At 38.3% G+C, this 14,889-nt stretch overlaps 1 protein-coding gene across 1 annotated transcript in view; it reads left to right on the top strand.

Annotated features, from left to right (window-relative positions):
- Positions 1-14,889, top strand: part of cdh11 (cadherin 11, type 2, OB-cadherin (osteoblast)) — a 79,090-nt gene that overhangs the window by 57,285 nt on the left and 6,916 nt on the right. Inside the window, exons 6-9 of the mRNA XM_046840518.1 lie at positions 5,214-5,401; positions 9,747-10,000; positions 11,169-11,305; positions 13,100-13,221. Coding sequence (XP_046696474.1) covers positions 5,214-5,401; positions 9,747-10,000; positions 11,169-11,305; positions 13,100-13,221 — 701 coding nt within the window. The remainder of the gene's footprint in view (positions 1-5,213; positions 5,402-9,746; positions 10,001-11,168; positions 11,306-13,099; positions 13,222-14,889) is intronic.

Raw genomic sequence — 14,889 nt, 5'->3', positions numbered from 1 at the left:
GAGGGTGTGTGTGTGTGTGTGTGTGTGTGTGTGTGTGTGTGTGTGTGTGTGTGTGTATGTGTGTGTGTTAAACTGCACACTAAGCACAGAGATGCTATCTTCTATTTTGTTGCTGAAATCTCTTCAATAAATCTGCCTGAGGTTTCGGTCACAGAATCTCCAAGGTTTAAAAATCAGCACAAAATTGCACGTGTGTGTGTGTGTGTGTGTGTGTGTGTGTGTGTTGAAGGCATTCCCACTAAAACAGTCATTTCCTGCTGCAATAAGAGCAGCCTCTAAAACACCTGAAATAACATGACTGTTAGCACAAGTGCTACACTTACTCCATTGTTTACAGGAACATTCCAGCCACACAATGAGTATATTTATATCTTGTAGAAAGGTAATTGTAGTTTTAACATTAATAGAGAGCTATTTTGTAATTTTAGGAAATGATTTGTGTAGAATTATTATTAGAGGTCACACTTTGCTAAACTACCATATATTTGCTCCTTTACGAAGCACATTAAGCATTTATTTTCCTACATAACATTTTTTTATATATATTTCTAATTAGCTAATTGTTCCATTTGGCAGACAGACTTCTCCAGAGCGATTACTGTACTGCCAAAAGTATTGGGACACCTGACTTTTCAATCCATATGTGGTTCTTCCCCAAATTGTTACCACAAAGCTGGAGGCACACATTTGTATAGGATGTCTTTGAATGCGGTAGCATAATTTTTCCTTCACGTGAACTAGGAGACCCACACCTGTTCCAACATGATACCCCTGTGCACAAATCCAGCTACATGAAGTTATGGTTTACATATGTTGGAGTGCGAGATCTTGAGTTGCCTGCTATAGAGCTCTGACCTCAATTCTACTGAACATGTTTGGTATGAATATGGAATACACCCCAGGCCTCTGCACCCTAAATCAGTACCTGACTTTACTAATGCCCTTGTGTATCCAAAAACATGCCAAAATCTAGTGTTAAATCCCTACAGATGAGTGGAGGTTATTACAACAGCAAATAAAGACTAAATGTGGAATGGTGTGTTCCGAAAGCTTTACAGTCAGTTGTCCACAAACCTTTGTCCTTACAGCGTTTAGTTTTTAAATAAACTGTAATAAGCACTTCAGGAAGTGATTTAGATTACATTAAAAGCCTACTAATGACTCAGCTGTTAAAACATCTTGGGAGAAATTTATTACACTTTCTCGGTGCCAGAACAGTGAAGAGTATAGATTCTTGTCTCCTTGTACCCTAAGAGATGGTGGGAGCAGTTAGTGGAGGAAATGTAGCAGTTAGGTTCAGTCATGCAGCTGCATTCTGGATCAGTTGCAGAGGTCAGATGCGGCTCAGAGGTAAAGCTGCCAGTAGCGAGTTGCAGTAATCCAGTCTTGGAATGACAAGTGACTGAACAAGCACCTGAGTGGCCTGTGTGGATGGAAACGGATGAATTCCCCCGATGCTGCAAAAGGGAGTGGGTCAGATTAGGAAAAGACATGTGAGAGGAAATAGACAGCTGATTGAGAGTTGTCCTGGGAGATCACAAGATACTGATGTAGGGATGAGTTCTGTTTTGCTGGGATTAAGTTTCTGTTGATGAACTGTCTTCTGTGATGAGGTTTCTGAAAGAAATGCTGTAATCTGAGAAGAATCGTGGGTGTCTGAGGGACGAAAAGAGAGGATTAGTTTAGTGAATAAGGGAGGAAAAGAGGGGATAAGTTACATGTCTGGGGGAGGAAAAAAGAAGGGATGAGTTAAGGGAATGAGGAAGGAAAAGTGGAGTTGGGTTGAAAGAATTAGGAAGGAAAAGAGGGGATGAGTTGCATATTTAAGGGAAAAAAGTATGAGTTGCATGTCTGAGAGAGGAAAAAGGGATTGAGATGAGTGTCTTACTAAAAGATGACCACATTTGACCTATTAATAACTCTGTAACTACGCTGCTACAATTACACTATAGTTAAATTCTGGATTCTAGTTGGCAAAAAGGAAGACGATGAGAGGGTGCATTCTTTCTATAAGGAGAGATATTCACGGAAGGAGTCTCCAGTGTCATCACTTTACAACAGACAGAGGTAAAGTTTTTAGAGTAGACAATTGTGGTTTTTCTGCAACAACAACAACAAACACAATCTGTCTTACTTCCTGAGAACAGAAAGTAAATTGTTCCAGTTTAAAAGTGAATTCCTGTGAGTGGACTCAGGTGTGAGCTGGAACAGAAATGCTTTAATTAGTTTATCATTTTCGGGTTATTTTTTTTGGACAAACTGTTCAGAAGATCCAGGCTGTAAAAGCTTTATTTTATTATTTCATTTATTTTATTCTTTTACTCTTTTCTTCACTCAAGCCTTTTTTTTTCCTCCCCTCAAGCTTTCTTGCTTGTGTAGGAGTTATTTTTATAAAAGCAGTCGAAGCCTTTGGCTTTGAAGAGACAGCGAGGAGAGCCATATGGTCCCTCTGCTCTGGCCTAGCCTCAGGCAGGTGTGTGTTTTACGCACCCAGTCACACACACACACATACACACACACACACACACACACACACACACACACACACACACACACAAACACACACACACACTTGATCACTTACACACACAGTCAGTGTCTTGAGGCTTGCAGGTGCCCGGCAGCTGAGCCATGCCTCCACAGGTAGTGTTTATGTGTCAGTTCTCTGCTTTCCTCAGCAGTGACTCATGAACAGAGTTAACTGAAGTTCAGGAAAACAAAGAAGCACTTATCATTTTTTAACTAAAGGTGCTTAAAAAGGTTTCACAAACAAAACTTTAAAATTTTGGTCAGATGTAAAAAAAGTTTTCCATCATAGCATGTTGAGTGGCATTTTCTCCTAAAAATTTCACTCAGCTGTGTATCAAATACCACAATTCTTCATATTTCCCTATTTCTCATGCTAGAATTCTGTGGGCTCGTCTAAGTAAAAATAAAATGTCATTCTTAATTTGTAATATTTTACTTTAAATCTTTGTGTTACTGATTTTCTTACAAAACTGTTTTCTGACAGCTGAGCAATTATACTGAGTAGACTAAGCAAAAAAGTGCTAGCTAGACAGCTCATATGCTAGTCATCATGTAGCTTGCATTCATTGCTTCATTGCTTAGCAACAGAGTTGTTATGATTTTAGGCATTATCTTCTACAATTCACTCAAATCAGTGATTAGTAAAAGGGCTTTAATTCTGACCGTCAGGATTCTGGAGTTTAGAATTTAAGATTCAGATTCCACACACTATACTGAGACTTGATGAAAATATAGATCCAGTCCACCAAATTAACTCTGTGTTACAAACAACTAGAGATCTTGTCATCTGGGCCGTAAATTACTTGGGAAATTCAATAAAAATCTTGCAATTCCTCTTTTGTTCCACTAAGGGGCAGTACTTTCTCTGATGAGGTGAGGGTATTATAAAATAAAAAAGTTAACTAGTTTAAATCCTGCTTGAAACACAGAGAAAACATAGTACAGTCATACACTGGGGAGGTACTAGATCAGTGGTTCAGGCATTGGACTCTAGATCAAAAGGCCACCCTTTCAAATCCCAGCACCACCAAGCTGCCACCGCTGGGAGCTTTAGCAAGAACCTTAGCTCTGGATAATTGTGTTTGCCAAATGCTGTAAATGTAATGTAAAAGAGGAGTGGGAGGAGCCAGAAAGAGCGGTGGAGTTGGAACAATTTAATGTAAACTGGTACTGCGGAACCGCAGGAAGTTTACTTTAGAAGATAGTTTTGCATATGTAGGGAATGTAAAAAATTTACAAAAATCACTCTTCAAGCTCCACAACCCCTTATTTCACCTGCTTCTAAGGGGGCAGCTGCCCATTCTTCAAATACACACCCTCACATCATGAAGTCCTGCAAACCAGCAACTTCTCAACCAAGAGGCAAACTCATTCACATAAACCATGGGATCTGATACTGGAGTTCAGTTTTATAGGACTTTTCAGGTTTTTTGGTATTTTCATTTTCTTTTGTAATTAACCTAAAGGAAAATTTAAAAGATTGCAATCAAGCTGACAATGTCACAAAGCTAAGAGCATGATTCTAACTGCTACACCACTGAAGGTCAGGAACTGGTTGTAGTTTTGTTTTCACAAATGGATCAGGGCAATGACTTTCCAATGGAAAAGGAGATGGTCAAGGATCAGCGCTCATCACTTATCATCACTACTTTTTAGCCCCTTTCTTTCTCTCTCTCACTGATGGAGTGTTTAAAATTACAATTTGTCTAATTCTTAAATGTTTTCCCCAAATGCCTGCATAAGGAGGCAGATCAGATTTACAGATCTTTATTAGTAGTAACTCCATACACATTTCCCATATCAAGAATGTCATAGCTGGGCTTTGACCCAACAAACACAGCTCTACCTTCTGGAGCTGTGATTTTATTCATGGCACCACCAGAAGACACAAGAGAAGCCTGTATATTTCACATTTGACCTGTTAAATGATATATAAAGATATAATGAAATGAATTCTAAATCATTTTCACTTCTCATCTTTTACTCTTTATGTCTTTTTTGGCCCAATCCCATACTCAGGTTTATATGATAGTTAAATAAAAATGGTATAAGGTAAGATTAATTTATATTAGTTAAGAGTCCAGGAGAAAAGCATTCTATGTAAATGATTAAATCTGATGAGCAATTATTAAGAAATGAGAGAATTTTTTTTATATCCAGGTATCAGAACCTCCTATAGCTCTCTAAAGTTCATCTTGGCAGATTATTACCCACACTCCACTTGACTCTTCCTAGCTCCTCTTTTCCATTGGTTTCACATTAGATGTTCCTTCTCAGGCTTTCAACACCCCTGCAGGGGTTTGAACCAGCAGCCCAGCTTGGAGTCCAAGCAGAGACTCTACTGAGCCACCAACTCTAACACACAGTCGTCTAAGTTTGCATGACGCAAAACTAAGACTTGGCCGATTAAACAGCTTTCATCAAATCAAATCATAGATTTAATTCAGTTATTTAAATGTAAAAAATGTATTATTTTATAAATTCAAATGTATTTACTTGGTGTCATTTTTGTTCTAAAAAATGAGCTTAGCAGCACACACACACACACACACACACACACACACACACACACACACGCACACTTGCAAAAGGAAATATTCTATGACCTTCCTGGTAGAATATATTAGATATTAAATGAAAATGGCCTATACCAGCCTCATGCTATGTGTGTGTGTGTGTTGTAGGTGTGTATTCAATGTCAGTGATGGAAGATAAAGTGCCAGGAGAGGAGGTGGGCCGTCTGAAGGCTAGAGATCTGGACTTGGGAGAGAATGGACTGGTGGAATACACACTGCTGGATGGAGACGGAATGAACACTTTTGAGATCAGCAAAGACTCAGAGACTCAGGAGGCTGTCATCAAACTAAAAAAGGTAAGATTCCAGAGAGAGAGGGAGAGAAAGAGAGAGCGGGATTAGTTTCACTAGTAGTCACTACTCTAATGAGGTACTAGCTTATCTGTGAGAGAGTGAAGGAGAAAGAGAGTGACAAAGAAAGTTAAGGTGGAGGTGAGCTGGAGAGACAGTGAAAGAGAAACAGAGACAGTGCAAATGAGAGATGAACAGACAGATAAAGCTGAAGATAAATAATGGAAAAATTTAGAGTTTAAGAGTAAGACGAAAACTATGTGAGCAATTCAATGCTAGACATTAAGTGAGTACCTAAATAGATAGAGAGATAGCGAGAGTAAAGAAGGATAGATAGATAGATAGATAGATAGATAGATAGATAGATAGATAGATAGATAGATAGATAGATAGATAGATAGATAGATAGATAGATAGATAGATAGATAGATGTTTGGGCTCAAGTCTGGGCTCTGGCTTGGCCATTCAAGAACATTCACAGAGTCATTCTGTAGCCACTCCTTTGTTATCTTAACTGTGTGCTTAGGGTTGTTGTCCTGTTGGTAGATGAGCCGTATCCCTAATCTAAGGTCCAGATCGCTCTGAAGTAGGTTTTTTTTTCAATGATGTCTTGTCTCTGTACATTGCTGCATTCATCTTTCCCTCGATCCTGGCTAGTGTTCCAGTTTCTGCCACTGAGAAACATCCCCACAGCATGATACTGCCCCCACCATGCTTTTCTGTAGCGATTGTATTGGCCGGTTGATAAGCGGTGCCTGGTTTTCTTCAGACACGACGCTTGGCATTCAGGCCAAAGAGTTAAATTTTTTATTTCACATGAGAGTCCTTCAGGTGCCTTTTGGCAAACACTATGTGGGCTGTCATGTGCCCTTTACTGAGGAGTGACATCTGTCTGGCCACTCTACCATACAGACCTGATTAGTGTAGTACTGCACAGATGGTTGTTCTTCTGGAACATTCTCCTCTCTCCACAGTGAAACGCTGGAGATGTTTCAGAGTTACCATTGGATTTTTCCTTAACTCCCTGACTAAGGCCTTTCTCCCCCATTCTCTCAGTTTGGCTGGGTGGCCTGCTCTAAGAAGAGTCTTGGTGATTCCAAATTTCTTCTATTTAAAGATGATAGAGGCCACTGTGCTCATCTGAGACCTTGCAGAAATCCTTGCCTCAGAAGTCTACAGACAATTCTTTGGACTTTATGGCTTAGTTTGTGCTCTGACGCACTGTTAACTGTGAGACTTTATATAGACAGGTGTGTGTCTTTCAAATCATGTACAATCAAATGAATTTACCACAGGTGGACTCCAATCAAGTTAAAGAAACATCTTAAGGATGATTAGTTAAAACAGGATTCATCTGAGCTCAATTGTGTCATGGCAAATGCTATAAATACTTATGTACGTGTGATTTATTTTGTGTTTTATTTGTAAAATTTGCAAAGATTTTCTTTCTCTTTCTCTTGCTGTCTTTATGGGGTAGTGATTGTAGAATTTCAGTTGGGAATAAGATGGTAACAAAAAATGTGAAAATGTAAAGCGCTGTGAATACTTTCCTAATACACTATTCATATTATTATTATTATTATTATTATTATTAGTAGTAGTAGTAGTAGTAGTAGTAGTAGTAGTAGTAGTATTGTTATTATTGTTATTTTTATTATTAGAGTGTGTGTGTGTGTGTGCATTATTCATCTAATCTTCCTGGACTGTAAAAGGTTGTTGCTGAATCAATGGATTTGTGAATGAATTGCATTGTTTAAGAATTAAACTCCTGATTCATTCCTTAAAAAAAGAAAAAGATAAAAGCACCCATTAAAAGAGAAGGTCAGTTAGAAGTAAGGGATTTCTCAGGCTTTGCACCACTCCCATAACAACAAAAAAAAAAAAAAGATGTCCATAAACGCAGAGATTTCTGGGTAATGAAAACTCTGTAGTGGGCAAATTGAATGGTGAGGAAATAATAGAGAGAAACAACAGGAGATAAAATGTGTGTGTGTGTGTGTGTGTGTGTGTGTGTGTGTGTGTGTGTGTGTGTGTGTGTGTGTGTGTGTGTGTGTGCTGAATCAGGCAGCAGTGCCTGATTTATTATTTTAGTTTTTTTCTAAACAGAACTACCATTCTCTGCAGAAACAATCAGTGCAATGTGCCAGAGTTTCTCTCAATAACGTAAGGCTAGGCTGATACACCTCTCGGGAAATCATCACCTTTTGCTTTTCAAAGCGTTCTGTAAATTAAAGTCAAAATTACTGACAAAATTGCCAGCGTTTTAATCAACTATTCTGTGTGAAGCGTGGCCGAATCGGCATGGTGTGAATATTAAGAGCAGTCCTGTGTAATTGTGAATATTATCAGTTGTTGATTAGCTTTAGCTGTTCAGTTATTGGGAGTTAAAATAAAACACGAGTCTGATGGGGAAAGAGAGAGAGAGAGAGAGAGAGATAGTGAGAGCGTGTCAGAGTGCGTTATAATGACACTTAAACACATCAACATGCATACAACCACAATACAGTAATGACATCATAATTACTGTGAGCTAGTTACTCGCTAATCACAAGCTAGCTAACTGGCCAATCAACAGCTAGTACGTCCTGAGTGCTGATTTATTTCACTCGGATTAGTGTGTGTGTGTGTGTGTGTGTGTGTGTGTGTGTGTGTGTGTGTGTGTGTGTGTGTGTTTGTTTATCTAACAAACAAAATTTCTATTTAATGTGTTTATTTTTGGAAATATTATCTACATAGTGGTGTTACTAAAAAAAGGAAGGAAGGAAGGAAGGATAGGAGAAAGAATAACAAAAAGATGAGAAAAGAAAAACAAGTAAAGCAAATAAAGAGTTTAAAAGAAGTCAATAAAAAAAAGTATAAATGAAGGGAAAAAATGAGAGAAAGAGATTAAGAATAAATAAATAAAGAAGTGGCAGCCTTCAGTCACAGGTTATTATCTAAAAAAAGATTTATTTGACAGGATTTGGGACACAGCCAGATTCTGTGTCCTTTATATTCTGACAGCTGGAGGGGTTCTAGTGTTCAGGATGGACAGAAGTGTGTGTGTGTGAGAGAGAGAGAGAGAGAGAGAGAGAGAGAGAGAGAGAGAAGGAGAGAAAGAGACAGAGAGAGAGTTGGAGGACAGATCCGGGTCACATCTGTTTTCAACATTGCTTCATTAAAGGAAGAAAATAGACACATAAATAATAAACGAAAGAAAAAGAGAAAATAAATAAAGAAGGAGAAGAAAATTAAGGTTTGTTTGTGTTTGTTTGTATGTGGGTGTGTGTGCGCGTGTGCAGGTCATGGTGTGTCCTCCATATGCACATTTGCTCCAGCTCAATATTTATAAACCTTTACAATAGCGCCCCCTAGACACCCTGTGTGTGTGAGAGAGCGAGATAGAGAGAGAGAGAGAGAGAGAGAGAGAGAGAGAGAGAAAAGCGAAAAAGAGCATGGAGTGGAGAGAGAGAAAAAAAGAAAGAGACTTTACTCAATAATAATATAATCATTTTATCAAATGGGTCTGTGGTTGTTTTTTATATCTAAAGGTTTGATTGTGATTCAGTGGCACATGCGGGTTAATTTTACACTAAAACAAGAATTCAATACTGAATGAATCCACTAAACATTGTGACAATCAAATCAATCGAATTACAGAAGCATGGATTTCATTCATGATTTATTTTTTCAGGTGCCATCATTATAGTAACCCCAGTGTTTAACAACAGCAAAAAAAAAAAAAAACATAGAGCTGGAATCAGGAACAAAGGGAGACAAGCTTCGATCCCGGCCAATTAACCTGAAAATAAAATAAAATAATTTAAGAAAAATTAGGAAATAAAGTAAGAATCAAAGAAAGAAATGTTGAAAAGAGGGGAAACAAACAAAGCAAATGAATAAATGAATCTGTGAGAGATTGTGAAAAGGGAAGAAACAAAGAATAAATGAAGAAATAATGCATTTTTCTCAGTTACAGTCTATTATAGAATGAATCAGAATGTTATATGATAAATGATTAAAAATCTTCATTGTTCCTTGGTGCTAAATCGAACCCCCATGGCCCCAAGCTTGAATTTTCAGTGTGGTTTCTATTCTTGGCACGTCTTTAATGTAAACACTAAACCTGCTAATGTATTGCTAATTCCATCCGTGTGACAGAAATAAATCATTCGACCGCTCTCCTTGCATTTTTATTGCATTAACACAGAACTCCAACTCGTTATATTTCAAGCCTGTAGATCTGAACTCGTTAGCACACTTGGCACGTTTTCCACCATAAACAATATTTAATCAGTAATTAAATCAGCATGGCATTCTGATTAATGGCAGCAGAGCACAAAAAAGAGTGAAATGTGGTTTATAATTCCAGCACGTGGACTTTGAAACAAAGCGGTCGTACACGCTGAAGGTGGAGGCGACAAACCCGCATGTGGACCCTCGATTCATCAGCTGGGGGCCGTACAAAGACACGACAGTGGTGAAAATCTCTGTGGAGGATGCCGACGAGCCGCCGACCTTCATGGCTTCTGTTTACAGTTTCGAGGTAGAAGAGAACGCACCGGGGGGAACCGTGGTGGGACGAGTACACGCCAAGGATACCGATATGGCCAACAGCCCCATCAGGTAGCACACATAAGAGGCAGCTTAAAGTTCTTCAAACTTTAAATATGGTATCATTATTAAATGTCATATAGTTTGCACACTCTGCTGCTTGCAATGAAAATTGAATTCACAATCGAAGGTCGATTTCCTGATAGCTGCTCTGATAGCTAGGGGGCAAAGACAATTTACAACCCATAACAAATCTAAACACAAAGTGAATATTGTGATTATTATGCATATGTTCTGCATCACAATCACAATCGCTATCAATGTCTATAGATTGGTTTTTCAGAGCTCCGCCCCTTTTTTTCCATTACCAGCACATATAATTTGGGGAAAAAGAAGGCTAGGTGTGGTCATTAACATTTAATTAGGCTTTTAAACAGTTGAGACAAAATTGTGACAAAACATTTATTTCCTATAATAAAATTAAACAGAAATGTCAACAGAAGTTAGAAATGAATAAATATAAACAATAGTTTTAATTAAAAAACATTTTCTGTTGTCACTTACATTATAGCAGCTGTTCTCAGTCATTCACTCAACAGTTGTGCTGTTGTGCTCATCTTTGCATTATTAGTGTCAGTCGAGGCGTGAAGAGACGCACAGAAGAAAGAGAATACGTTGCAAAACTATACTTATTAAAGCTAAATTTTACAGCAACAGGCATATTGCTCCTGCCCAATGCTGATAGGTTTGATTACAACCTCGGATAATGATGTAACAACATCTGATTGGACAATAGAGAACTCATTAATAATACATAAACAATAACTGTAACCCAACTTTTATTTAATTAACTAACACTATAAGAATACCACAAAGAAATGTAAACTTCTCTGAACTGAAAATGTCTGGAAAGTTACAGCTTTCCCTCTAACTGTTACAGAGCACTAACACTGGAGCTTCCTTCCGAAACTCTAAAGGAGATTTTCTTTACTTTCAGAAGACCTCACCGTATTCACATAACAATTGCTACCTTACGAATGAATCGTTACTGTAGAAACGAAAACGTTTAAGAAACAAAGAATGAATGTAATAAGTCTCATGTACAGTGCTACCTAATTAAATATTATATAGGCAAGAATTTTATTCATCTATAAACCTTGCTGTTCCTTTTTTCCTCCTTTGGAGTTTGCTCTGCTCCATCTCAATGCTCTACACGTCTACTTTCTTGTGTATTTTGTAGATATTTAATCCCTCGCTACACAGATCTGGAGGAGTTTTTCTCCATTAACCCCGAGGACGGCATCATCAAAACCACGAGGCCTCTAGACCGGGAGACTCAGGCTTGGCACAACATCTCCGTGAGCGCTACAGAGATCGGTAACGCCTCTGCGCTCAGCTTCCAGGGCCTCCTAATTACAGAGCAGGCTTGTTTTTCTCATTCTTTCCCTCGCCACACTGGCCAGACTTTCCCCCTGCCCGGCTTTCGTGTGGTCAGCACGGCTCCGAGCCTCTGATTTCCTGCACAGATTGCATTTTAAAACCTGTAATCAAGCCTTTATTTCTGTGCAAAGAATGCAGTTTAACTCAAAAATAGATTTATTTTGTGAGCAGGCGGTGGCTGTACTTAAGCTGGGCTTGGTCTGCTGTGTATGTGTGTGTGTGTGTCTGTGTGTGTGTGTGTGTGTGTGTGTGTGTGTGTGTGTGTGTGTGAGAGAGAGAGAAAGGTTCTATTTCATTTTCTTCTCTCCATGTTTGGTAATAAATTCCCTGCCAGCACTGTGATGAGATATATGTATGATGGTACCCTATGATGAAAAAGGTTAAAATACTGTTAATTACATTGTTATTATGATCATAAATCCTTCCTGCTCATGCTCACAGTGTACACATCAGTGGGGGACAGTAACGGGGTAAATGCAATTTGTAACTGTACTTAAGTAGCTTTTTTGTGTATCTGTACTTTACTGAAGTATTTTCATTTAGGCAGACTTTTACTTTAATTTCACTACATTTCAAAGTCAAATATCTCACTTTTTACTCAAATATATTTTGAGAAATGAAATCAGTCGTTCCTTTTTATTTATGAGTGGATTAAAACTAAATCGTCAAGCACACAGCAAGGCACCAATCAGGGTTATTTAGTGGTATCTACTTATCACCAACATACAACAAACAGCAAGCAAGCAGAAGATTTTTGAGAGGAATAAATGATAGATGAAACTCCTGACTCAAACTTGCCACAACACCTATGGCCTTATTGGCATATTTTTTTTCGAAGTAGTGTAGAAGTAGAAGGTTTTGGCTCATGATAATTTTAATAGATAACAATCAGTGTTTGACTCATTAATACCATTATAATAATAGATTGAGTATTGATTATTAAGAATAACAGAGTCTTTTTACATAAACTGGCAAATACAAAGTTTAAAGGAAGCACTTTTTCTTTTACTGGTGTAATATTTTACCTACTGTATCTCTACTCAGGTACATGGTTTGTGTATTTAATGGCAGTGGTGGTCCAGTGGTTAAGGCTCTGGGTTACTGATCATAAGGTCAGGGGTTCAAGCTCCAGCAATGTCAAACTGCCACTGCTGAGCCCCTGAGCAAGGCACACAATCCCCCCTGCTCCAGGGGACCCTGCTCTCTGATACCAGCTTCCAGACAAGCAGTGAGATTTGTAAATTCAAAAGTTAAATAAAGTATCTATTTACTTCGTCCATTACTGGTACACGTCATAAACACATTCACTACTCACATAATCCAGTTTGAATAGGAGTAAATGTGTTTATGATGTGTACCAGTGGTTAGATAGATAGATAGATAGATAGATAGATAGATAGATAGATAGATAGATAGATAGATAGATAGATAGATAGATAGATAGATAGATAGATAGATAGATGTGCACATTTTTGCATAACCCAGCTATATATATATATATATATATATATATATATATATATATAATTTTTATTATTATTATTCTTTTTATTCACACACCAATACTCACACATACTGTACACACACTTATCTGTGCTCATTTGTGCTTACCAACTCATGCATGCTTACACATTAATACACACACATACACACACCCACATTTATTTACATTTACAAACTCATAGTCAAAAACACACATTTCACCCATGTGTGTGCTTTATTTTGTTTCAGGTGGACATCATCAAGATACTAAAGTACGAGTGAACATTAAAGTAAAGGATGTTAACGACAATGCTCCGGAGTTCGCCACTCAGGATGAAGTGCTCATGTGTGAAAATATCAATCCCGGAACGGTAACTATCTTCATCATCGTTTTCTGTCCTAAACGCTGTTATGTCACTGAATGAGTCACTTTCAAATTTAAAAATAAAAAGCTTTTAAAAGAAACATGAATCATCTAGAAGACTAATATTGTATGTATGCACTCTATAACTTTCTTTCTGAAACAAAGAGAAATTTGCATAACTATTGTACAGTTACGCTGCTGGAAAGAGTCAGACTTCATTAAGTATGAGGCAGCGCTGACACACACATTTCATAGCTGTAAGAAACGCAACACTTTCCACTGATTTTTTATTTTTTTTAAGAACTGAACATTTACAGACACCAAAAAGTGTTTACAAAATCGAACTGACAGAACAGAACGTACACTGATGGAACTGAAGTTTTGATGTATTATTAATGAGGAAATGGAAGGTATATATATATATATATATATATATATATATATATATATATATATATATATATATATATATATATATATATACAGTGAGGAAAATAAGTATTTGAACACTCTGCTATTTTGCAAGTTCTCCCACTTAGAAATCATGAAGGGGTCTGAAATTGTCATCGTAGGTGCATGTCCACTGTGAGAGACATAATCTAACAAAAAAAATTCAGAAATCACAATATATGATTTTTAAACTATTTATTTGTATGATACAGCTGCAAATAAGTATTTGAACACCTGTCTATCAGCTAGAATTCTGACCCTCAAAGACCTGTTAGTCTGCCTTTAAAATGTCCACCTCCACTACATTTATTATCCTAAATTAGATGCACCTGCTTGAGGTCGTTAGCTGCATAAAGACACCTGTCCACCCCATACAATCAGTAAGAATCCAACTACTAACATGGCCAAGACCAAAGAGCTGTCCAAAGACACTAGAGACAAAATTGTACACCTCCACAAGGCTGGAAAGGGCTACGGGAAATTGCCAAGCAGCTTGGTGAAAAAGGTCCACTGTTGGAGCAATCATTAGAAAATGGAAGAAGCTAAACATGACTGTCAATCTCCCTCGGACTGGGGCTCCATGCAAGATCTCACCTCGTGGGGTCTCAATGATCCTAAGGAAGGTGAGAAATCAGCCCAGAACTACACGGGAGGAGCTGGTCAATGACCTGAAAAGAGCTGGGACCACCGTTTCCAAGGTTACTGTTGGTAATACACTAAGGCGTCATGGTTTGAAATCATGCATGGCACGGAAGGTTCCCCTGCTTAAACCAGCACATGTCCAGGCACGTCTTAAGTTTGCCAATGACCATTTGGATGATCCAGAGGAGTCATGGGAGAAAGTCATGTGGTCAGATGAGACCAAAATAGAACTTTTGGGTCATAATTCCACTAAACGTGTTTGGAGGAAGAAGAATGATGAGTACCATCCCAAGAACACCATCCCTACTGTGAAGCATGGGGTGGTAGCATCATGCTTTGGGGTGTTTTTCTGCACATGGGACAGGGCGACTGCACTGTATTAAGGAGAGGATGACTGGGGCCATGTATTGCGAGATTTTGGGAACAACCTCCTTCCCTCAGTTAGAGCATTGAAGATGGGTCGAGGCTGGGTCTTCCAACATGACAATGACCAAGCACACAGCCAGGATAACCAAGGAGTGGCTCTGTAAGAAGCATATCAAGGTTCTGGCGTGGCCTAGCCAGTCTCAGACCTAAACCCAAT

The sequence above is a fragment of the Silurus meridionalis genome, chromosome 26, assembly GCF_014805685.1.
Source record: "Silurus meridionalis isolate SWU-2019-XX chromosome 26, ASM1480568v1, whole genome shotgun sequence".
NCBI lineage: Eukaryota > Metazoa > Chordata > Actinopteri > Siluriformes > Siluridae > Silurus > Silurus meridionalis.
The sequence above is the reverse complement of the archived record's forward strand: the minus strand, read 5'-3'. Positions and strand labels throughout refer to the sequence as shown.